The sequence below is a fragment of the Salvelinus namaycush genome, chromosome 4 (assembly GCF_016432855.1).
Source record: "Salvelinus namaycush isolate Seneca chromosome 4, SaNama_1.0, whole genome shotgun sequence".
NCBI lineage: Eukaryota > Metazoa > Chordata > Actinopteri > Salmoniformes > Salmonidae > Salvelinus > Salvelinus namaycush.
The window spans coordinates 40,868,460-40,893,138 of record NC_052310.1 but is presented as its reverse complement, the minus strand read 5'-3'; the positions used below and the strand labels follow the sequence as shown (position 1 = coordinate 40,893,138).

The following is a 24,679-nucleotide window of genomic DNA, read 5'->3' as shown; positions in this document are numbered from 1 at the left end:
GATTATAGAGTCCAGGTCATCTGATGCAGCACTCCATCACTCTCCTTCTTGGTCAAATAGCCCATACACAGCCTGGAGGTGTGTTGGGTCATTGTCCTGTTGACAAAGAAATTATAGTCCCACTAAGCGCAAACCAGATGGATGGTGTATCGGTGCAGAATGCTGTGGTAGCCATGCTGGTTAAGTGTCCCTTGAATTCTTAATAAATCAAAGACAGTGTCACCAGCAAACCACACACAAACTATCACACCTCCTCCTCCATGCTTCACTGTGTGAACCACACATGCGGAGATCATCCGTTGACCTACTCTGCGTCTCACAAAGACACGGCGGTTGGAACCAAAAATCTCAAATTTGGACTCATCAGGCCAAAGGACAGATTTCCACTGGTCTAATGTTCATTGCTCATGTTTCTTGGCCCAAGCAAGTCTCTTCCTCTTACTGGTGTCCTTTAGTAGTAGTTTCTTTGCAGCAATTCGACCATGAAGGCCTGATTCATGCAGTCTCCTCTGAAAAGTTGATGTTGAGATGTGTCTGTTCCTTCTGAAGCATTTATTTGGTCTGCAATCTAAGGTGCAGTTACCTTTAATGAACTTATCCTCTGCAGCAGAGGTAACTCTGGGTCTTCCTTTCCTGTGGCGATCCTCATGGGAGCCAGTGTCATCATAGCTCTTGATGGTTTTTGCAACTGCACTTGAAGAAACTTTCAAAGTTCTTGATATTTTCCAGATTACTTTAAGACATGAAGGTCAGTCAATGCTGGACTGTCGTTTCTCTTTGCCAATTTGAGCTGTTCTTGCTATAATATGGACTTAGTCTTTTACCAAACTGGGCTATCTTCTGTATACCACCCCTACCTTGTCCCAACACAACTGATTGTCTCAAACACATTTAGAAGGAAATAAATTCCACAAATTAACTTTTAAGAAGGCACACCTGTTAATTGAAATGCATTCCAGGTGACTACCTCATGAAGCTGATTCAGAGAATGCCAAGGGTGTGCAAAGCTGTTCGTCAAGGAAAAGGCTGGCTACTTTGAAGAATCACGAATATAAAATATATTTTGATTTGTTTAACACTTTTTTGGTTACTAAACTCAGCAAAAAAAGAAATGTCCCTTTTTCAGGACCCTGTCTTTCAAAGATAATTCAAAAAAATCCAAATGTCTTCACAGATCTTTATTGTAAAGGGTTTACACACTGTTTCCCATGCTTGTTCAATGAACCACAAACAATTCATGAAACATGCACCTGTGGAACGGTCATTAAGACACAAACAGCTTACAGACGGTAGGCAATTAAAGTCACAGTTATGAAAACGTAGGACACTAAAGAGGCCTTTCTACTAACTCTGAAAAACACCATAAGATAGATGCCCAGGGTCGCTGCTCATCTGTGTGAACGTGCCTTAGGCATGCTGCAAGGAGGCATGAGGACTGCAGAATAAATTGCAATGTCCATACTGTGAGAAGCCTAAGACAGCGCTACAGGGAGACAGGACGGACAGCTGATCATCCGCGCAGTGGCAGACCAGTGTAACAACACCTGCTAAGGATCGGTACATCCGAACATCACACCTGCGGGACAGGTGCAGGATGGCAACAACAACTGCCCGAGTTACACCAGGAACGCACAATCCCTCCATCAGTGCTCAGACTGTCTGGACTGAGGGCATGTAGGCTGGACTGGGGGCTTGTAGGCCTGTTGTAAGGCAGGTCCTCACCAGACATCATCGGCAACAATGTTGCCTATGGGCACAAACCCACTGTTGCTGGACCAGACAGGACTGGCAAAAAGTGCTCTTCACTGACGAGTCGTGGTTGTCTCACCAGGGGTGATGGTCGGATTCGCATTTATCTCCGAAGGAATGAGTGTTACACCGAGGCCTGTGCTCTGGAGTGGGATCGATTTGGAGGTGGAAGGTCTGTCAGGGTCTGGGGCAGTGTGTCGCAATATCATCGGACTGAGCTGGTTGTCATTATTGGCAATCTCAACGTTGTGTGTTACGGGGAAGACATCCTCTTCCCTCATGTGGTACCCTTCCTGCAGGCTCATCCTGACATGACCCTCCAGCATGACAATGCCACCAGCCATACTGCTTGTTCTGTGCGTGATATCCTGCAAGACAGGAATGTCAGTGTTCTGCCATTGCCAGCGAAGAGCCCGGATCTCAATCCCATTGAGCACTTCTGGGACCTGTTGGATCGAAGGGCGAGGGCTAGGGCCATTCCCCCCAGAAATGTCCGGGAACTTGCAGGTGCCTTGGTGGAAGAGTGGGGTAACATCTCACAGCAAGAACTTGCAAATCTGGTGCAGTCCATGAGGAGGAGATGCACTCCAATACTTAATGCAGCTGATGGCCACACCAGATACTGACTGTTACTTTTGATTTTGACCCGCCCTTTGTTCAGGGACACATTATTCCATTTCTGTTAGTCACATGTCTGTGGAACTTGTTCAGTTTATGTCTCAGTTGTTGAATCTTGTTATGTTCAAACAAATATTTACACATGTTAAGTTTGCTGAAAATCAACGTAGTTGACAGTGAGAGGACGTTCATTTTTTTGCTGAGATACATGATTCCATATGTGTTACTTCATAGTGTTGATGTCTTCACTATTATTCTACAATGTAGAATGAGTAGGTGTGTCCAAACTTTTGACTGGTACTGTATGTGTTATGGCTTTACACACTCTGCTATATTGTGGATAAAGAGTTACCTGTCTAACAGAACACATATGGTGTTCTTTAATGGGATCCTCTCCAATATAATCCAGGTAGAAATCAGGAATTCCCCAGAGAAGCTGTCTAGGCCCCTTACTTTTTTCAATCTTTACTAACGATATGCCACTAAGTAAAGCCAGTGTGTCTATGTATGCAGATGACTCAACACTATACACGTCAGCTACTACTGCGACAGAAATGACTGCAACACTTAACAAAGAGCTGCAGTTAGTTTCAGAATGGGTGGCAAGGAATAAGTTAGTCCTAAATATGGGACAAATCATTTATTGAACCTTAAACCTCAACCAAATATTGTAATGAATAAAATGGAAATTGAGCAAGTTCCGGTGACTAAACTGCTTGGAGTAACCCTGGATTGTAAACTATCATGGTCAAAACATATTGATACAACAGTAGCTAAGAAGGGGGCAAGTCTGTCCATGATAAAGCGCTGCTCTACCTTCAGGCTCTAGTTTTGTCGCACCTGGACTACTGTTCAGCCGTGTGGTCAGGTGTCACAAAGAGGGACTTAGGTAAATTGCAACTGGGTCAGAACAGGGCAACACGGCTGGCCCTTGGATGTACACAGAGAGCAAACATTAATTATATGCATCTCAATCTCTCCTGGCTCAAAGTGGAGGAAAGATTGATTTCATCAAATCAAATTGTATTTGTCACATGCTCCAAAAACAACAGGTGAAGAAGACCGTACAGTGAAATGATTTCTTACAAGCCCTTAACCAACAATGCAGTTTTAAGAAAATACCCCCCAAAAAGTAAGAGATAAGAATAACAAATAATTAAAGAGCAGCAGTAAATAACATTAGTGGGGCTATATACAGGGGGTACCGGTAAAGAGTCAATGTATCAATGTGCGGAGGCACAGGTGTTGAGGTAATTATGTACATTTAGGTAGAGTTATTAAAGTGGCTATGCATAGATAATAACAGAGAGTAGCAGCAGCGTGGAGGGGGGGGGTGCAAATAGTCTGGGTAGCCATTTGATTAGCTGTTCAGGAGTCTTATGGCTTTGGGGTAGAAGCTGTTTAGAAGCCTCTTGAACCTAGACCTGGCACTCTGGTACCGCTTGCCGTGCGGTAGCAGAGAGAACAGTCTATGACTAGGGTGGCTGGAGTCTTTGACAATTTTTTGGGCCTTCCTCTGACACCGCCTGGTATAGAGGTCCTGGATGGCAGGAAACTTGGCCCCAGTGATGTACTGGGCCATACGCACTACCCTGGTATGGCCGAGTAGTTGCCATACCAGGCAGTGACGCAACCCGTCAGGATGCTCTCGATGGTGCAGCTGTAAAACTTTTTGAGGATCTGAGGACCCATGACAAATCTTTTCAGTCTCCTGAGGGGGAATAGGTTTTGTCGTGTCCTCTTCACAACTGTCTTGGTGTGCTTGGACCATGTTAGTTTGTTGGTGATGTGGACGCCAAGGAACTTGAAGCTCTCAACCTGCTCCACTACAGCCCCGACGATGAAAATGGGGGCGTGCTCAGTCCTCTATTTCCTGTAGTCCACAATCATCGCCTTCGTCTTGATCACGTTGAGGGAGAGGTTGTTGTCCATGCACCACATTTTCAGGTCTCTGACCTCCTCCCTATAGGCTGTCTCATCGTTGTCGGTGATCAGGCCTACCACTATTGTGTCATCAGCAAACTTAATGATGGTTTTGGAGTCGTGCCTGGTCGTGCAGTCATGAGTGAACAGGGAGTACAGGAGGGGACTGTATTTGTGAGAGGTAAAACCTGTTGAAAGCACCGAACTGTCTGTTTAAATGACTAGCACATAGCTCAGACACCCATGCATACCCCACAAGACATGCCACCAGAGGTCCCTTCACAGTCCCCAAGTCCAGAACAGACTATGGGAGGCGCACAGTACTACATAGTGCCATGACTACATGGAACTTTACTCCACATCATGTAACTGGTGCAAGCAGTAGAATCAGATTTAAAAAATGGATAAAAATACACCTTTATGAAACAGCGGGGACTTTGAAGCAACACAAACATAGGCACAGACATATACACACATGATAACATATGCACTATACACACATACACATGTATTTTGTGATATGTGGTAGTGGAGTACGGGCCAGACCCCAGGGAGAGTGTTATGGTGATCCATAATAAATACAAATACAAATACACCTACTGGAGAGTTCTTCTTTGTCTACACCCATTCAGCACCGTTCACACCCTCTTAAGCCTTAGCTCCACCCATCTCTTTAAGGATTCACATGAGGCCATGTGGTAAACACACGCTATATCGAATAAAATCCAGGTTTATTTGTCACATGCACAGGATACAGAAGGGGTAAATGGTACAGTGAAGTGGTTACTTGCATTGTAGCAATAGCAAAAGCAGAAAGTAATAAATATTTTATCATTATTAGAAGACTCTTACCCGACACACATGTCTAAATTGATGGGTCATGTGAAGGAAATGCTTTAACCACCCCCCAGCCACATCTAGCTAAGTATGGGTCGCAATTGTCTAGACCTGTACACATGTTCATGAAATACAATAGATGGCCGTAATCACCCCCAGACACAACTGGCTAATTTGATGGGTCATGTAATAATCTGGCCGAAGTGGAGTCTTTTGTTTAGACATGTAGCTACCTGGCTAAACAATGAACCGGCATAATCCCAACTCATACTACTACCAACACAAACAATGTCATAGCTGTAGTATGAATCTAGCTAGCTAACATTAGGCTATAAATAGCAATGCAAATGGATTTCTTATTCGAAAAATATTACTATACAAATTACTCTGACTGAATGATAAAATTATATCTGAAAATGTAGCTAGACTCTTACATGGATGTACGCTTCACGGCAGACTGGAACCATTTAACTCCATTATGTGTGTAGCTACATCTTGTTTGGCCAGAATTGTGTCAAGTCACTCCGGTTCACACTGACCGTTACGTGTGCAGAAAGTAGCCCATCACTTTTTCCAACTGATCTGTCGATAGTGCCTGCTAAATTCAGGGCATCAATGTTGTTGTTCTCGATGGTAATGTTATATCTTTCAAAAACGTTGCGGTAGAAAGGACTGTCAACACATACTGAACAGCACACATTATAGACAGAAGCATGCTACATGGCAGACCAATCCGAACTCATCTCCCGGCATGTCCAGCCCATCCATTATCTCAGCCAATCATGGTTAGCGGAAAGGTTCCTGTATTTTTTTGTGGCTAAACCAAGTAGGCTGGTAATTTAACAATTGTATTCGTATTTATGGATTTATGCATTTTGATTAAAAAATGATGTTTACGTTCAAATGCCGCTCCTGTGAAGTAGTGACGTATGACATACGCCTAGTTTCCTGAAATGAGTCCATTGTACATTTTCTTTCTTCATCACATATTGAAAAACGTATGAAATGTGATTTTAGTTGGATTGATCTTCCTTTAAATAACTTGTATTCTTGTGTATTCATATGCTTCTTAAATACAGGCTCAGAACATACAATGCAAAACCCATTCTGAAAAATGATGATTCATAATTCATATACCAAAACAAATTCAGGTTCAACGCAATAATATTTTATTGATTTAAAGGTCCAATGCAGTTGTTTTTATCTCAATTTCAAATTATTACTGGGTGACAATCAAGTACCTTACTGTGATTGGTTTCAATTAAAATGACCCCCCAAAAAAAACAAAATAAAGTGAAGGCTATTGAAGTCTATTCCATGTGAGAAATTGCCTTCTAGGCAGAGTTCCTCTGTCCAGTATCTGTGTTATTTTGCCCATCTTAATCTTTTCTTTTAATTGGCCAGTCTGAGATATGGCTTTATGGCAACTCTGCCTAGAAGGCCAGCATCCCGGAGTCGCCTGTTCACTGCTGCTGTTGAGACTGGTGTTTCGCAAGTACTATTTAATGAAGCTGCCAGTTGCGGACTTGTGATGCGTCTGTTTCTCAAACTAGACACTCTAATGTACTTGTCCTCTTGCTCAGTTGTGCACCGGGGCCTCCCACCCCTCTTTCTATTCTGGTTAGAGCCAGTTTGCGCTGTTTTGTGAAGGGAGTAGTTGTAACGGAACTCTAATTCCTCCTCCTCCTCGGACGAGGAGAGGAGAGAGGGATCGGAAGACCAATTTGCAGCGAGGTAGGATGACATAATGAATTTATTTACAAAACGAAACTAAACACACGAAGAACACTTGAAAAATTACAAAACAACAAAACGACGTAGACTGACCTAAAACATGAGAACTACTAATACACGAAGAACGCACGAAACAGGTACAGACTACAAACCAACGCTACAGTCCCGTGTGGCACGAACATACATACAGACACAGGAGACAACCACCCACAAACAAACAGTGAGAACAACCTACCTTAATATGACTCTCAATCAGAGGAAACGTCAAACACCTGCCTCTGATTGAGAGCCATACCAGGCAACCCAAAACCAACATAGAAACAGAAAACATAGACTGCCCACCCAAAACTCACGCCCTGACCAATAAACACATACAAAACAAGAGAAAACAGGTCAGGAACGTGACAGTAGTACACAGCGCTGTACGAGATCTTCAGTTGCTTGGCAATTTCTTGCATGGAAAAGTCTTCATTTCTCAGAACAAGAATAGACAGACGAGTTTCAGAAGAAAGTACTTCTGGCCATTTTGAGCCATTAATCAAACCCACAAATGCTGATTCTCCAGATACTCAACTAGTCTAAAGGCCCGTTTTATTGCTTCTTTATTGGTTCAACAGTTTTCAGCTGTGCTAACATAATTGCAAAAGGGTTTTCTAATGATCAGTTAGCCTTTTAAAATTATAAACTTGGATTAGCTAACACAACGTGCCATTGGAACACAGGAGTGATGGTTGCTGATAATGGGCCTCTGTACGCCTATGTAGATATTCCATAACAAATCTGCTGTTTCCAGCTACAATAGTCATTTACAACATTAACAATGTCTACACTGTATTTTGGATACATTTTATGTTATTTTAATGGACAAAAAAATGTTTGTTTTTTTCAAAAACAAGGACATTTCTAAGTAAACTTTTGAACGGTAGTGTAGTTGACTCTGGGATTCAAACCAGCGACCTATCAATTACTGGCTCAACGCTCTTAGCCGCTAGGCTACCTGCCACCCCATTCCAGTGATTACACTCCATTCTAGATATTATTATGAGCTGTCCTCCCCAAGCAGCCTCCACTGGGATGAAGTGATGGTGAATAACTCAGTTACCAGTATTTCCCTGGCTTAGTTATGTCTAAGCCCTAGATTAAACAGCGCTCTGTCGCCTCCCTAAACTAAAAAAAATATGTCGCTTTCTCTTTGGAAGAGCGGGGATAGAGTGCCGTGTGAAACAGTAGATTGCCCCTCGTCGGACTTTTGACAATAAAATAAAACGGTCACATTCTTGGTGACTTGGCAACTGGAATAGATAAGACTGAGCAGTAGCAGCAGCGTATGTGGAGCAGTAGCAGCAGCGTATGTTGTGAGTGTGAAAGTATATGTGAGAGCGTGTGTGTGGCGTCAGTATGCATGTATGCGCATGTTATGTGTGTGTGTGTGTGTGTGTGTGTGTGTGTGTGTGTGTGTGTGTGTGAGAATGTTGGGCTGTCAGTGTAAGTATGTGTGAGTGTGAGGGTAGAGTCCAGTGTGTGTGCCCAGAATCAGTGCAAGAGAGGTAATTCAAAAAAGGGTCAATGCAGGTAGTCCAGGGTAGCTATTTGATTAGTTATTTAGAAGTATTGTTTAGCAGCTTGGGGGTAGAAGCTGTTCACGGTCCTGTTGGTTCCAGACTTGTCCACTGGTACCGCTGGTACCGCTTGCCATGCGGTAGCAGAGAGAACAGTCTATGGCTTGGGTGGATGGAGTATTTGACCATTTTTGGGGCCCTCTGTAGTCCACGATCAGCTCCTTTGTCGTGCTGAAGTTGATGGAGAGGTTGTTGTCCTGGCACCACACTGCCAAGTCTCTGAGCTCCTCCCTATAGGCTGCCTCATCGGCTTCGGTGATCAGTCCTAACACATCGTGGAGTCATGCGCAATTGTGGGTGAACAGGAAGTACAGGAGGGGACTAAGCACACACCCCTGAGGGTGGCGGATGATTGCCTACCCTCACTGCCTGAAGTCCAGGGTCCAGTTGCAGAGGGAGCTGTTCAGTTACAGGGTCCTGAGCTTGGATGAGACTATGGTGTTGAATGCTAAGCTGTCAATGAACAGCGTTCTTACATAAGTATTCCTTTTGTCAAGGCGGGTGAGCGCAGTGTGGAGTGCAATAGACATTGCGTCATCTGTGGATCTGTTGGGGCGGTATGCTAATTGGAGTGGGTCCAGGGTGTCTGGGATGATGGTGCTGATAGGGACCATGACCAGCCTTTCAAAGCATTTCATGGCTATACATGTGAGTGCTACGGTGCGATAGTCATTTAGGCAGGTTACCTTGGCATTATTGGGCACGGGGACTATGGTGGTCTGCTTGAAACAAGTTGGTATTACAGCCCGGTCAGGTATAGGTTGAAATTGTCAGTGAAGATACTTGCCAGCTGGTCAGCTCATCCTCTGCCACACGCTCTGCCGCTCTTTCATCGCGGTGCACGTGAAGTACGCCTCTGTTTAATGCAGCGCGCCAGAGCAGTTCTCCCACTGTTGAGAGAAATGACCATGCATGTTAATATATGTTAATTGCACGTAAATAAAGGTTGCTTCTCTACCACACCCACAATAGAAGTACGATCATGGACTCGCAGGTGGAGCACTTCTGTGAGAGGTCGCTCTTTTGCCTGAATTCGACTCAAAACCAACAAGGAAGTCTGATACCGTGTTGACAGTGGTTGTATGAAACCAAAAGTGCTTAACCATGCTTTTAATTTCTATTCAGTTCGACTCGCCACAAATTTGGCATCTGAACTGTGCGTTAGAAAGCTAGAAAGGAAGCATGGAATTCCTGATTGGCCATACTGCCATGGCTATATATATATATATATTGAAAAAAGTAGACATAAGACATTTATCCTCTGGTGGCGCAGAGGATAAAAGCCCTGTCAAGGGAACCTTACATTGCAGCTTCAAACCCCACATGTGCATATTGTCAACATATGAAATGCAAAACATATGGTTGTGTTTGTATGATGAAATGCTGTTCAAATGTCCTATAAATGATTTTAAAATGCCATCTGTCATTGTATCACCTAGAATACAGTTCTCAAATGTGAATTGTCATTTAATCTGGAGAAAAACTGCCTAAGGAGCTACAAATTTGCATGCTGAGAATGTTGTGATAATATTAGGTAAAACTTAAATGTAATGTGACCTATCAACATACTTACAACACTATAGGAATGTTCTGTGCAACTTAAGCTAATCATTGTATGAATGGCATCACAACTGAGCATATTTGTGTTTTGGGAACCTGTTCCTACAACCCAATGAAACATTCTGGGAACCTGTAAAGAACAGATTGTGTTTGAGGAACATTTTTGCAACGTCAGGCAAACATTCTATAATCATCAGCACGACTGGACAGTTTTTGTGTTATGAGAACATTTTCCGCGACCTAACAAAAGTTGTGAGAACTTTCACCGAACCAATTTTGGTTTGCTGGGATGAGTATCTCAAGTAGCTCCTGCACTATGCTTTAGCCATCAAAGCAGAAGTTACACACATTTTATCCAACATGACACAGGGTTCAACTGAACCCACAGCCTTTGTGTTGCCAGTACCATGTGTCAACCAGCTTAGCCATCGGGGCAGCCATACACATGAATTTGGAAAATATGACTTCAAAACATGTATTGATTAAGTTCAGGTTTCATTTTAAAATGCATGAATGACTCCTCTTGATTGCACATTGTTTGACAGATTGGTCATGAGATTGATTGATGGATCCATGCCTTTGTATTTATCTCAGTATACATTCACACAGTGCAGTGGATAGCTAGCATCCACAATATAACGTCAAAGTTCAGAATATGCCCTTTTTTATATTTGATGGTGTGTCCATAAAACCAAACGTGGAGTCCCTGCTTCCGTTCCAAGCGTTCAGGCCAAACATTCCCTGTCCTTTTCCCTGATCTTTGCCTTCTATTCCTGAGTCACTCCTCTCACCCTGACCATCAATCCCCCTGAGGGGTTAAACTCACTGAACCTGAGTGACAAGAGGCCTTGTATGGGAAAGGCATGGGGGCAGTGGATCCAACCTTAAAGGAGAATTTTGCTTTTTTGAACAGCCAAATCTCTATTTTTGATGTGAATAGCACATTATACACAGAACAAAAATATAAGCGCAACATGCAACAATTTCAAAGAATCTACTGAGTTACAGTTCATATAAGGAAATCAGTCAATTTAAATAAGTTAATTAGGCCCTAATCTATGGATTTCACATGACTGGGAATACAGATATGCATCTGTTAGTCACAGATACCCTTAAAAAATGGTAGGGGTGTGGATCAGAAAAGCAGTCAGTATCTGGTTTGACCACCAGTTGCCTCATGCAGCGCAACACATCACCTTCGCATAGAGTTGATCAGGCTGTTGATTGTGGCCTGTGGAATGTTGTCCCACTCCTCTTCAATGGCTGTGCGAAGTCGCTGGATATTGGCGGGAACTGGAACACGATGTCGTAAACGGCAATCCAGAGCATCCCAAACATGCTCAATGGGTGACATGTCTGGTGAGTATGCAGGCCATGGAAGAACTGGGACATTTTTAGCTTCCAGGAATTGTGTACAGATCCTTGCGACATGGGGCCGTGCATTATCATGCTGAAACATGAGGTGATGGTAGCGGGTGAATGGCACGACAATGGGCCTCAGGATTTCGTCACGGTATCTCTGTGCATTCAAATTTCCATCAATAAAATGCTATTGTTTTTGCTGTCCGTAGCTAATGCCTGCCCATACCATAACCCCACCGCATCCATGAGGCACTCTGTTCACAACCGCTCACCCACACAACGCAATACAGCTCTGGTGGACATTACTGCAGTCAGCATGCCACTCGCACAATCCCTGTGACATTGTGTTGGGTGACAAAACTGCGCATTTTGAAATTGACTTTTATTGTCCCCAGCATGCTGTAATGCTCATGCTGTTTAATCAGCTTCTTGATATGCCACACCTGTCACACACTGATCTGTTTCACCTGTCTTTGTGCTTGTCTCCACCCCCCACCAGGTGTCTCCCATCTCCCCTCATTATCCCCTGTGTATTTATACCTGTGTTTTCTGTTTGTCTGTTGCCAGTTTGTCTTGTCAAGTCTTACCAGTGTGGTTCCTGTGGTTTTCCCAGTTTTGACTTTTCTGCCTGTCCTGATCCTGATTTGGATTACGACTCTTTGCCTGCCTTGATTTACCTTTTGCCTGCCCCTTGTACTATTATAAACTCTGAGACTCGTACTATCCACCTCCTGTGTCTGCATCTGGGTCTTAGCCTGAGCCTTGATAACACCTGTCAGGTAGATGGATTATCTTGGCAAAGGAGAAATGCTCACTAACAAGGATGTCAACAAATGTGTAAACAAAAGTTGAGAGAAATAAACTTTTTGTGCATATGGAAAATTTGGGGGATCTTTTCCTGATAACTTGATAAATATATCCCAACCAGAACTAACTACCACCAAACCCCCGCTTTAACTTCATTTAAATGTCATAACCCGTTATTCTATTTGTGTACTCTTCACCACACTTGGCATGCCCCTTGTACTATTATTGTTTTTTGAAGGACTATGAGAAAGTCAGTTCTGGTGACTTTTCTACTCCAAAGTGAACGAAAATGAATTGATGATGACATTATCGAAAATATAATTTGTCCTTCCAGAAATTAACCTAACAACATACTGGTCCATATTATCAGTACGTAGCCTTGGCTCATAGGAGCAGGAGCCTACCTCCTGTTTCTGTAGCGTGAGGCAGCTTGATGTACAAGTACAGGCCCTTGACAGGAAGCTAGTCTATCGCAGGGCCTTACCCCCAATCTATCTTCTTAATGCTGAATGCCAAGCAGAGACGCATCGGTCTCATTTTACAGTCTTTGGTATGACTCGGCCGGGATTATTTGAGAAATAAGCTTTTTGTGTGTATGGAAAATTTCTGGGATATATTATTTCAGCTCATGAAACATGGGACCAGCACTTTACATGTTGCATTCATATTTTTGTTCAGATTAGAAAGGTCCAGACACTTTTATTGTGATTTCACATGTTTTGAGAAACTTACCCCAGCTATTCACTTCCTCATCCTAGTTGTGCACTACAGGATCTCAGAAAAAACATAAACAAAGGCTCCAAAAACACCCAAATAAGTCCTTTTAGAAACGGAAACGTTCTCAGTGTAGTGATGCAGTTCTTTAGATGTTGTACACATGAAATTGTGTCATTCCGAACTTTATTCGCAAAGTTATATTCCATTTTGTTGCCACTCGAGCGATTAGCTCTCCATACATTCTAGCAGCAGGCTACACAGACAGTGGAACTGCTGGATATGGGAAACAGCAGGAGTCCCACAAAATGGAATATAACATTGCGGATAAAGTTCAGAATGACACAATTTTATGTGTACAACATCTAAAAGGCCTGCATCACTACACTGAGAACGTTTCCGTTTCTAAAAGGACTTATTTGGGAATTTTATTTAGCATTTTTTTCATGTGTTTTCAGTGCCCCAATATTGCACAACGAGGATGAGGAAGTGAATTGCTGGTTGGGGTAAGTTTCTCAAAAACATGTCAAATCGCAGTGTCTGGACCCTTCCATAACATGCCATTTACATAAAAAACCTTCTCCTTTAAGTTATCATGGATGGCTGTCATTAAAATAAGGTGCATCTGTGTCCAACTAGCTGAAGGCAACTCACTCCAGTGTCCATGGTTGCTTTATTTTTTTCCCTACTTTCTTTCTTTCTCTCTGTCTCTCTCTCTGACTGGGTCCCATCCATCACTTGAAAATGGGCTTTTCTGGAAGTTGCTGATGTTCAGATAAGGGACCAGTCACTCACACAAGGCAGTGGAAAGACTAAACCTTATGTCCTGCAAGACTTGGAAATGTGAGTTACTCTGTGTTTTACAATCATGAAATTCTGGTCCTGTTTGAAGAAAATAGGTGAAGTAACGGAGACGGTTTGTTCCATCGCTCTGAGATTATAGTCTGCGTGTGTGTATGTGTGTTGACAGACTGTATGAGGTCATCACTTTCATGTGGCTACACCTATGGCCTGGACTGTAGCAACTCTCCTCTACTCACACCACATACACCCCCACCCCAAGCACCACACACAGACATAACACCGCTTATCCACTGGCTACATGCTCTCAGCTCCGGGCGCTTTACTCTTGTGTTTTCCTCCTCACAAGTAGTAAATGGTTAGTCTGAGTTTATGCTTTTAAACATGACTTTTAACGGAAAAAACAAAATGTCCTTACGTGCACTCTGAGAATGAATACACCCTGGGAGAGTTCCCCTTGTCAATTAGACCATTGGACAATGTTCAATACAAAATAGTTTGTCTTTACTGCCTCACATTACCTATAGATGTGTCAGTAAAGTGCATCTAACTCTGACGGATCAGTCTGCCTGCAGCGGTGTGAATCCTCATGTTTTTCCTGTGCGTGAATCCCATGTCTCATATGTTTTTGTTCAGAGACCGTGTGTGTGTGTGTGTGTGTGTGTGTGTGTGTGTGTGTGTGTGTGTGTGTGTGTGTGCGTGCGTGCGTGCGTGCGTGCGTGCGTGCGTGCGTGCGTGCGTGCGTGCGTGTGTGTGCACGTGTGTGTGCCTGCGTGCTCAGGAGGAAGTGGAGAGGTTGTGGGGCTAGCAGTGTCTGGCGTGTGAGATCCCTGTGGTGGCGGCCATTTCCCTGTGTTACTAAACAAACAGGATGATAGTTCACTTATCCCGTTGAGAACTGTTATTTCAGAACTTATTTCAGCCCTTCAGATCATGGGTAAGAGTGGAGTACATCAACCTAAGTCATTCACAGACTGTATGAAATAGTGCACAGCTTCGATCACAGGGACACTCAGCTCATATCAGTTTATAAAAGCTCATGTAGACCTATGCCAAGGAATCCATTAGGCCTAATTCACCCAAGTGAAGGTGTTAAGTCAATTAGGAATTGCATTACACATTTTTACTCTACAAACCAATCAAATGTAGTCAAAGTCAGCCAGGTCAACCGCCGATACAAGTCAGTATTTGACATCCATTCTCACTTCGAAATTTGACGTTTGGAACAACTTCGAAATTTTGTTTACATGATCTGTGTATAAAATAATTGTTCAATAAGGTAGGCCTATTTTTGCGCCAGTGGATATCCGGGTGCACAAGCACGTAGGCACTGACATAAATTTGGCTCGAGGCATTGGTTGTATTTGACGGCTGTTCTGTGTGTCGATACAACATGTCCATGCAATGTTTTATCTGGCTTTGAGAATGTGGCTGCTGCGCTCTGTTATTCATTCTGATACAAATCAATTAAAATGTCCACGTCTACACCACAGTTGGCGGTGCGGGACAGAAGCGATTGGGGAGAGAGGGATGGTTTAATTTTCGTGTATGCGGGAACAGAGCGCTCACCCAAACTGTCGCCATTCTTGGCCACGTGCGCTTGACTCGGGCGAGCCTTCTCGTTAAGTGCATGTGTGAGGGGATGAGGTGATGGAGTTGGCGCCAGAGAGGTCGGGGTTAGGGATCAAGGTCTGCGCAGGTAGAGCCAGAAAGACGATACACTGATACAACCACAGGGGGAAAGAAACACAACATCCGGATAGAGGACCACATACCTCGAGACTGTCCTCACACGATGAAGCAGCAGAACTAAAAACACATCTGAAAATGGGCCTTAATAGCCTATTATAGGCTATATGGCTTAATTGATTAGGATAGGCTAATGTAGCCTAAAACACTGGGATTAGTGCACTGTTAAGCATAGGCTACTTAAAGTGGTAAGAAATCAGTAGGCTACATTTCTCTAAAGACAAGTTTTGCCAAACCCAACACCGACACCGGAGCTGCAATTGGTGGTCGCTGCTCAATAATCGAGTTTGATAAAATGCCGCTGCCAGTTTTACTCCTAGTTGGATTGGAGGTGTATGACGCGCGCGCGCGCGCACACACACACACACACACACAGGCAAACACACACACGCTCACACACAAGACCCATGGCCCACTGTGCATGAGAACAGCAAATCATTTACACCACCATTTCGATTAATTATAATAAGCCTTATCATAGTGCCTATTAAATGGACAGATAGGCAACATTTTCAGAAGAGATACTTGCACGTGTGTATAGGCTCATGCTCTAACTCTCTCAGAAGAAAAAAGAAAAGCGTGCAGTCCTCCGTGACTGCATTAGTAGACTATTGCATTTCATTTGAATTATTTACCCCTTCCTGAAAGTCCTCAACGTTCGTTATTAGCCTAGTCCAGATTTTAACGAGTTGGTATACCACACAATTTTGGGAGCACCGCGAGCCATTAAACTTTAATGTTGGTCAATTGGCCAGTGAGAATCTGGAGATCAAATATAAATACTTTAATGCTCTCGGTTAAATAATCACGTCCCTGAAGCTTTCGAGAGGAGAGAAAATCAATGACCCGTATGGTTTCATTTTCATTTAATTGTTTTAAAGTGTATGTTTTTGTTTGTTGAATTTCTAATTTCGAAACATTTATTAGGTGTAGATTAATAACGCATTCCAAAAACTCGCTTTGATAATTTATTGGGCTTTTATTTAGATATGCTACAGGTAGCCAATATTTATTAATTTTAACTTGAATGTTATTGAATACATAATACAAAGCCATTGATCATTAATGACGTATACAGATTGAGTAAGACAGTGGATATGTTGCATTAAAAATACCGAGTTTGTAGTCAAATGGTTTATACTATTTTTATTTTATTTCACGAAAATGTTAATAGGCATGCGAGGCGTGTGTGCGTAGCCTGAATATTTCTGGTTCTTCTGGGGGGAATGTATTGACACATGCACACTCAGTCAATGGCTAATTAAAAAACATTAGTTTTGTAATGATGCCACTATAGGAAACATAAATAAATAATGGGGTAATTATAGGAGATGATTATAGGAGTTGAGCACGCGATATGCTTATCATGAATTGACCTATTTGATCTCCCTTTTCCCCTGAAAGCCTAATCAACTCCTTCCGGCTGTATATGACACGGATCTATTTGGCAGTATTGGATTTTAATTACATATAGAATCAAGAGATGAGCCCACTATTCACAAGTGAATTGAATAACTTTTGGAATTACGCATGGGCCTATGCCATTAATACGTTTTATATAAAAGATGAGCACATTGCAAGTCTGTTTGAAATTCATTATGATATGCAGTTAACTAAAGGTTTAGGATGCTATTAATCGATTTACTTCCTCATCTTGTCCTTGTATCAAAACAAAGTTGGCTATTTGTTGATGTTTTTCCCCAATTATAACCGAATGGAGTTTTATTTTGCGTAATGTTGTTGGGTTGCGTATTTGCTTGATCATGGACGTAGATTTGTCTCCAGTTCAATTGTGTTCCCAAGAACCACTGTCAAATGGAGACCTTTGATTAGGCCAACCTGAAATAAGTTGAACACAGAGGCCTATACCCATTTATGTATTTATGATGGATGGATGGACGGAGCTCTCGAAACACGTTAAACACTTTCACTGCTTGCACGGAGCTGACCACGCACCTATTTACCTTAGGTTACTTTGAGGTTTGTAAAACAGTTTTGTAATCGATGTTGGGAAGATGTACCGTGCCATGAGGTGAAATGAATAGGCTACGGAATATAAACATTGCCTACTTTCACAAGACTCCACCTGGTGTTTATGAAGTGTGCCACGAGTCCATAGAGAAGGCGCGCAGCTTTCACTGAATGAGCTTGTGGCCTCTCCGTAGTGTCTTTAGCCAATTGAGTCTCGAGGCCTAAAATTGGGTCTTAATCTCGCTCTGCCTATTTGGCACTTTGATTGATGCTCTCTTACTCCAGCCGGCAAGGCTGCCTGAGCCAAAAAGGAAGAAGAAGAAAACAGACAATCGCTTTTAGTTTAGCGTCATACACATACACTCTCTCACGCACACATACAAACACATACACACTCACACACATGCACCCACACTTATTAGATAACGACTGGAGCGAGAGCAGAATACGTTTTTAAGCTCCAAGATAAGGCGCACGGCGTGGAGCACCTCTGTACCTCGCGGGGGGCTCGAGGAGGCCATGGATCATATTGGAGCGCATCTCCAGCACACTCACGCCGAGCCCATCAGCTTTGGGATCGACCACATCCTCAACAATGTGGATCAGAGCTGGATGCCCGAGTCGGACTATGGACTCGGCTGCGTTGTCAGCACTGCCTACAACACCATGACGGGTAACTTCACCGGCAACAACTCTGGATATAACAGCAACGCATATGGGGTTGCCAATCTGAGCGGCACCTACAACATGAACATGGGGATGAACGTCAGTGGGAATAACGTTAACGCGGCTGGAGTCATCCGTGTGCCCGCGCACCGGCCTCTGAACAGTGGACACTCGTCCATCCCCGGTGGTATGTCCACGATACCAGGCTCGATTAACAACCTGACGGGATTTACCTTCCCCTGGATGGAGAGCAACAGAAGATACACCAAAGACAGGTTCACAGGTAGACCACCTCTAATGCACATAAAATGTGGTTGGTTATCTGGAAATTAAATAGCAATATGCATGGCGTTGCCATGTTTATTATGGGACAATCCCTGTCATTCTATTTGTTTCTGATGATGGTCCGTAACCTAGTAATTTTTCCTGATGAACTCAGCTCTGAAATAATCGATAATAAAGCATAAGCTAGGCTACTGCTGAACACGCTGTGTAATTTCATGAGACGATTTTAGTTGTTGAACACCAATGGCTTTCACTTATTTTACTAGGCCTTTATAGCTCATAAGAAGCACCTACAATTAACAGTGACTTAGATAACATAGCCTAAGACATATATGCATGCTATCGAAATAGCCTAAATTACATTTCCCAAATTGCTCCAACAAAGTATAGGCTAACACACGCATTTTTGTTTCTTAGTGCTCCATGATTTAACATGAAAATGATCCTTCAAACTGACATTTTAAAAGTTAACTTAAGCCTATACTCTTAGAAACAAAGTTTCTGGATAGAACCAAAAGGGGTTCTATGCTTGGTTCATGTATGGAACCGCTTAAGGTTCTATATAGAACCGAAAGTGGTTCAATTTAGAACCCTATATGAAACCCAAGGGTTCTATAAGGAACCAATTTTCAAATCAAATCAAAGTTTATTGGTCACGTACACAGATTTGCGTATATTATCGAAGGTGCAGCGAAATGCTTGTGTTTCTAGCTCCAACAGTGCAGTAACACCTAGCAATAATAATGCAAAAACAATACACACATTTTGGTTGTGAAGAAGAACCGCTGGGGTTCAAAAGGGTTCTATGTAGAACCTTTAGGGGTGCCATATATGAAGCAAGCAATATAACCCTTTTTGGTTCTATACAGAACCTTTTTTTCTAATAGGGTGGGATGGGGTTTTAAATGTTTGTTTTTTGACCAAAAAAAATTCCTCACACTTATATAATTCAGGGCTGCATGTATCAGAGTAGACTGTTAACAATAGGATGTTTGGTCTAGGAATTTGACATTTCATAATGAATTTGCGCTTCTTTGTGTCACGTTCCGGCATTTTAACCCTTTAATTTTCCCTGCGAGCTATAGATCTCCCCTCTATGTCTGACGTTTCTTGAACTTGCTTCGCTGCTCTGTTGCTGCTCTCTTTCTGATTTTGCTGCTTGCTTTTGTCCCTATCTATCCGTCTCCCAATCCAGTGGCGCTTTCACCACTCACTGTAACACGCCGTGTAGGTCACCCGTACCAGAACCGAACGCCCCCCAAAAAGAAAAAGCCCCGGACGTCTTTTACCCGCCTGCAGATCTGCGAGCTGGAGAAACGCTTTCACCGACAGAAGTACCTGGCTTCCGCAGAGCGAGCGGCTTTGGCTAAGGCCCTCAAGATGACTGATGCGCAAGTCAAAACATGGTTCCAGAACAGAAGAACAAAATGGAGGTGAGATTACTGATGATCATCTGTATAGGCCACATTTAACGTAGCCTATAAGGTGTACGCTCCAGCGCGGAATGTCATAGTTTGTTTGTGTGTGTGCGCGCGTGTATGTGTGTGTTTTAGGTCTGTTGGTGCTTTTATGTATAGAATGGGCAATTTATTTACACTCCAAGAAGGCTACAAACCCAACAAAAATAGCAATAGGTCTACACATTTGGGTGATGTTTTACAAATATGAACTCTAATATAATAACGCATAGAAAATTATGTCTTTATCTATTATATGACATTAATTAATTGTGTGCATTTGATAACAAATATATACAAAAATCCAATCGCCCCACTTCTTTGTCTACCCCAGGTCGTAAATTGTATTTTACTATTGAAGTTTTCGGTTCTAAACCGTTGCATTCAGATAATTAATGTTGTCTTGCAACAGTCAAGGAAAAGACAAAGTCAGTCTTATAATGAGTTACATTCTGTGGCAACTAACTATATCCTATCCCACAAAAGTAGGATAATGATTATTTTAGCATATGACTACTCTTGTAAAAGTGAACGTTTTTTTCATCTTTCGAAATAATGTCATGTCAGACAAAAATCATTATTTCTAAGGTATTTATTAAAGCTACTTTCAGATTAAACATATCATGGGTAAAAGTGGAAGGCCAATTTGGCCACGTCTTTTACGCAGATTGAAGTTGTTTTCCGTAGTCTACTGAAGCAGTTTAATACGTCTCTGGAGATTGAATTTTAGAATTTTTTAAATAACATATCAATCAACGATTAATATTATGTTATATAGTCTAGGCCTAATAATAATTATTCAGTCAATGGGAGAACATAACAGCAAAATCTAAAGAAAGATTTATGTCATCAGACGAAGACAAATTAATTGCCAAACTGTATTTATTTCCACATAGGCTATTGTTGGCTGAGAAATAATTCGAACATTGTGGGCAATTTGTATTTGGATATCAGCTTTTAGCCAACATGTTAATAATGCGTAAGCAAGCAATTTTGCCTACATGCTAATTTTGTTAAACAATGTGCTATAATCTAGGCTAATCATGATTGACTAAACGTGTTCAAATAAATCCAGAAGACATTCACTTTGTGTCAAAATGTGATGTAGATCTCAAGGCCTGTACGTATACGACGCAGCCTGTTTTGGATATAATTTCCCTCTGACGCCTCACAGTGTCTCTCTTGTGTCTCCGGTGTTCCAGGCGCCAGACAGCGGAGGAGAGAGAAGCAGAGCGACAGCAAGCCAACCGGATCCTCATGCAACTCCAACAGGAGGCTTTTCAGAAAACGATAAATCAACCGGCAAACCCGGACCCGCTCTGCCTGCATAACAGCTCCCTGTTTGCGCTTCAGAACCTCCAGCCGTGGACTGAAAACACCGCCAAAATCAGCAGCGTGTCCGCCTGCGAATAACAAACTCTGACCGCTTTTATTTTCCCTCTTTAAAATGATTGTAGTAATATAGAACAACTTTTTAAGATCATGAAGAGGACTTGAAAAAATATGACTCACGACGACCGGATTTATCTGACACTGCCTCGAAAAAAGTTTAGGTTGAAAGTGTCAGTGAACTTAAGTAAGCCACGACACGCGCTCAATAGCAGCGGGCTTTTGAGTTTCAGTTTTTCTGCCTGTTTTTACGTGATTTAATTTCAGAAGTTTTTATTTAACATTTTCAGTAAAACATAATCCAGTCCTAATTATGGACTAAGCATATAGATATACCTTGATATAAGTCAATAATAAGTGAGCACTTATTTTAGCACTTTCTCTAACAGGAAAACGTATAGATATTCATACCTGATCATTTTAGGAACAGGCCTAATTCAAGAAAAATGTATCGATTCGGTGGCATACATTCAGTAGCCTATCTGTGTCTCATAACAATGTTCATATTGATAACAATGGTTATAAATTAGGTTTTAGCAGTTGACTAGACGCAACCCCTTTCTCTCTGTGCAGGGAAGAAGCAGTGACAATATTTTACAATTTACCATCTCATCAAGTTTCTCTCTTATAAATGAGTAATTATCTTTTACCTTTTACCACATCACTCAAGCACTTATTCATTTGGATGAAACTTTATTGCAGTCTGGTATTTACCTGGTATTTGCTTAGAAATGAGTTATCTAAATATTTTACTAATTCATTATCCAATATTAGTTCTTGTTTTTATCTTTCAAACAAGCACGATGGTAGATATATTAATATTGCCTTGAGTTTGTTGAAGTTATTTTTTTTTGGTAGGTAGCCTATCCATCGTTACTATTAGCCTATCATTTCTTAATAAAAACCAGGTAAACAGCTGAATTATGCCTGTAAAATAAGGTGTTATTTGTTCAATTTTCTTGTATTTTAGGCTATAGTCCTCTAATAATTTCAGTTCTGGTGATCCATTTATACATATGATGACAGGCAAGAATTATAAGGCCATATAAAATCTTTTAAAATAATTAATACAGCAGTGTTGTGCTTTGTGTTTTTGTCATATTTTGTTTTAAACCAATGGTCATCATGCATTTTGGAGTGCATGGAAGGAACTACGTTGCTGTGTCTGGGAAAACTGATGGCCAGAACTATCTTTGACTATAGGAACCATCCCTCGTATATCTGCCCTATTAGTCAATACCAGACCTTTATAATGGGTGTTTCCAGCAAGTGATTAATACTGGTTGCATGATAATGATGAATGTGAATCTACATTATGGAGTATGCGGCTCTGCACTTGTGTGTTAGTGTAACACTCATTGCAACTGTGAAGTGTGTGTGTGATGCTGATCTTATGCAGCTGTGTGTGTGTGTGTGTGTGTGTGTGTGTGTGTGTGTGTGTGTGTGTGTGTGTGTGTGTGTGTGTGTGTGTGTGTGTGTGTGTGTGTGAGTGAGTGAGTTAGTCCAGGGCCTCTCTCCCCATGGTCAAAAAGGAATGTAGGGTAGAATTTCCCCATCTACTCAGAAAATCAGCACTGCAGCATCACTTAAGTGGCTTTTCCAAAACTCCTGAAATTCCTAAACCAAGCAAGCATGCTGGCTTTCAGTTGTTTCAAAGCCCTCAAGGGAAAAAGGTGGTCAAAATGGCAGATAAGTTTAAAAGAAGTGGACAAGCACAGTGAGCGGCAGATTGGAGTGAGTGCTTAGGCAACACCTTGCATTTCTTTCTTGTCCTCAGTCTTCTCATTTTTTAAATCAGTATTCTTATTTGTTTTTTTCATTAAATGAAAATTATTTAGGCTTGGTTTATGCAATCAAATACATGTCCTTTGTGCATTTCAGAACTGTCTTAACATGTTATTGCATTTCGACTAAATGTGCATTTACTGCTTGTTTTCTCTGCCACAATTCCACCTTGTAACTACAATCAAACAATATTAGCGACACAGCCACAAATATTCCTCAGTTCTTATTTTGCTATTATTCTGCACCTTTTTGTAACATACTGTATGAAGTATGGATATTTCTAAACATGTCCTCTATTTGATTTTATTGGGCTTTGCTTCTCTATAATCTGTAATGTTGCAATGCATTCATCACTACACACTCCCAATGAGCGTTAACCCTGAGTTACAGCTTAGTCTCCTGTTTATACTACAGTAATGTATAACTCAGCCACAGTGAGTCACTGAACTCATGCATTCTTCATTCACCACCAGGGAAACAAAGCAGCATATCCTGAACATCATCAATTAAGAAGTTAAAACATAAATTGCAATAAACCGATCTGTGTCGTGTCCTTCATGAACATTGCTACAATTCATTTGCAATAAATCCTATTGATTTATGAATAGGACTGTATGAGTCAAATTAGCTACAGTATAATCTCTTGTGTCTAGACCCAGATGAATCACTGTACCATGCAAAGCCATAAATCATTGTGTAGCCTATGTCTCTGAATTTAAAATGTATGAATGGAGCAAGGTTGTTTTTAATTTCGAGCTGCATGTAAAATAAATAGTTTATTGCAGACGTTATCCTGCAATCATTGTTTAATCATAGTCATGAACAGAATAGGGCAATTTGTACGTTACAAATTTGTATTAAATGATTTTGTATCATTTGTAGTATTTGTCTTCATGGTTTTGTATTTGAAAAATGTTTGGCTCTTCTAACCCATTAGTTCTCTTGTTTAAAATATAACAAGAGACTAAATATTGCCCATAAAAGAATACCAAAGCTGTATCCCAATTTTGAACAAGGCTTTGTTTTCTCATCTCCTCTGGACCACTGATCGGTGGATTGATAGATTACACCATACTTCTTCCACACTTCACTGTTTTTAGTGATAAAGCATCCAAGGAAAGCACGAGAACCCATGGGAAACAATCTGTGTGTGTCACAAATAGTCATGCCAACAAAAATATACTTTTTCCACATATGCACACATGCATACAATTTATAAGGAGAAGAACATAGACCCATGACTTCTCCCACAGACATTCATAATGAGGTTACATCACGTTCTGCGTCCAGAAGACATGATGATGAAAGCACTTACACAGGGACATACCGGTGGTGCTAGGTTGTGTTGTGTACAAGGCTGCATCTTATCCCAATGCCTGACTGATGGTTGGTGCTATCCGGGATCCTTAGGACGTCCCAACTCTGACCCAATCGCAGTTGACATTTGAAATGGTTAAGGTTAGAGTTAGGTAAGGGGTAGGGTAAGAGTAGAGGTTAATGTTAGGGCTTAGGGTATGGACGTCCCAAGGATTCTGATTTGCACTGCATCCTGATTGACTCACACATTTCACTTTGGCTCGCCCTGGTGTCCATACGTAGTTACTGCAGAGTTCATTTTGTCGCAATATGATGACGTTCCAGACGTCATTAATG

The 24,679-nt window shown here is 41.8% G+C and overlaps 1 protein-coding gene across 1 annotated transcript; it reads left to right on the top strand.

Annotated features, from left to right (window-relative positions):
- Positions 1-17,963: 17,963 nt before the first annotated feature.
- LOC120045618 (T-cell leukemia homeobox protein 1-like) lies at positions 17,964-21,265 on the top strand. The gene is made up of 3 exons (XM_038990525.1): positions 17,964-18,393; positions 19,591-19,828; positions 21,055-21,265. The coding sequence occupies exons 1-3, from the start codon at positions 17,964-17,966 to the stop codon at positions 21,263-21,265; spliced, it is 879 nt and encodes a 292-aa protein (XP_038846453.1).
- Positions 21,266-24,679: the final 3,414 nt, after the last annotated feature.

Bases quoted from the DNA above. Each gene is read 5' to 3' on its own strand.
- LOC120045618 (XM_038990525.1), top strand. From the start codon at position 17,964: ATGGATCATATTGGAGCGCATCTCCAGCACACTCACGCCGAGCCCATC. The intron at 18,394-19,590 runs GTAGACCACCTC...CTCCCAATCCAG, and splicing joins CACCAAAGACAGGTTCACAG to TGGCGCTTTCACCACTCACT. The intron at 19,829-21,054 runs GTGAGATTACTG...CCGGTGTTCCAG, and splicing joins AACAGAAGAACAAAATGGAG to GCGCCAGACAGCGGAGGAGA.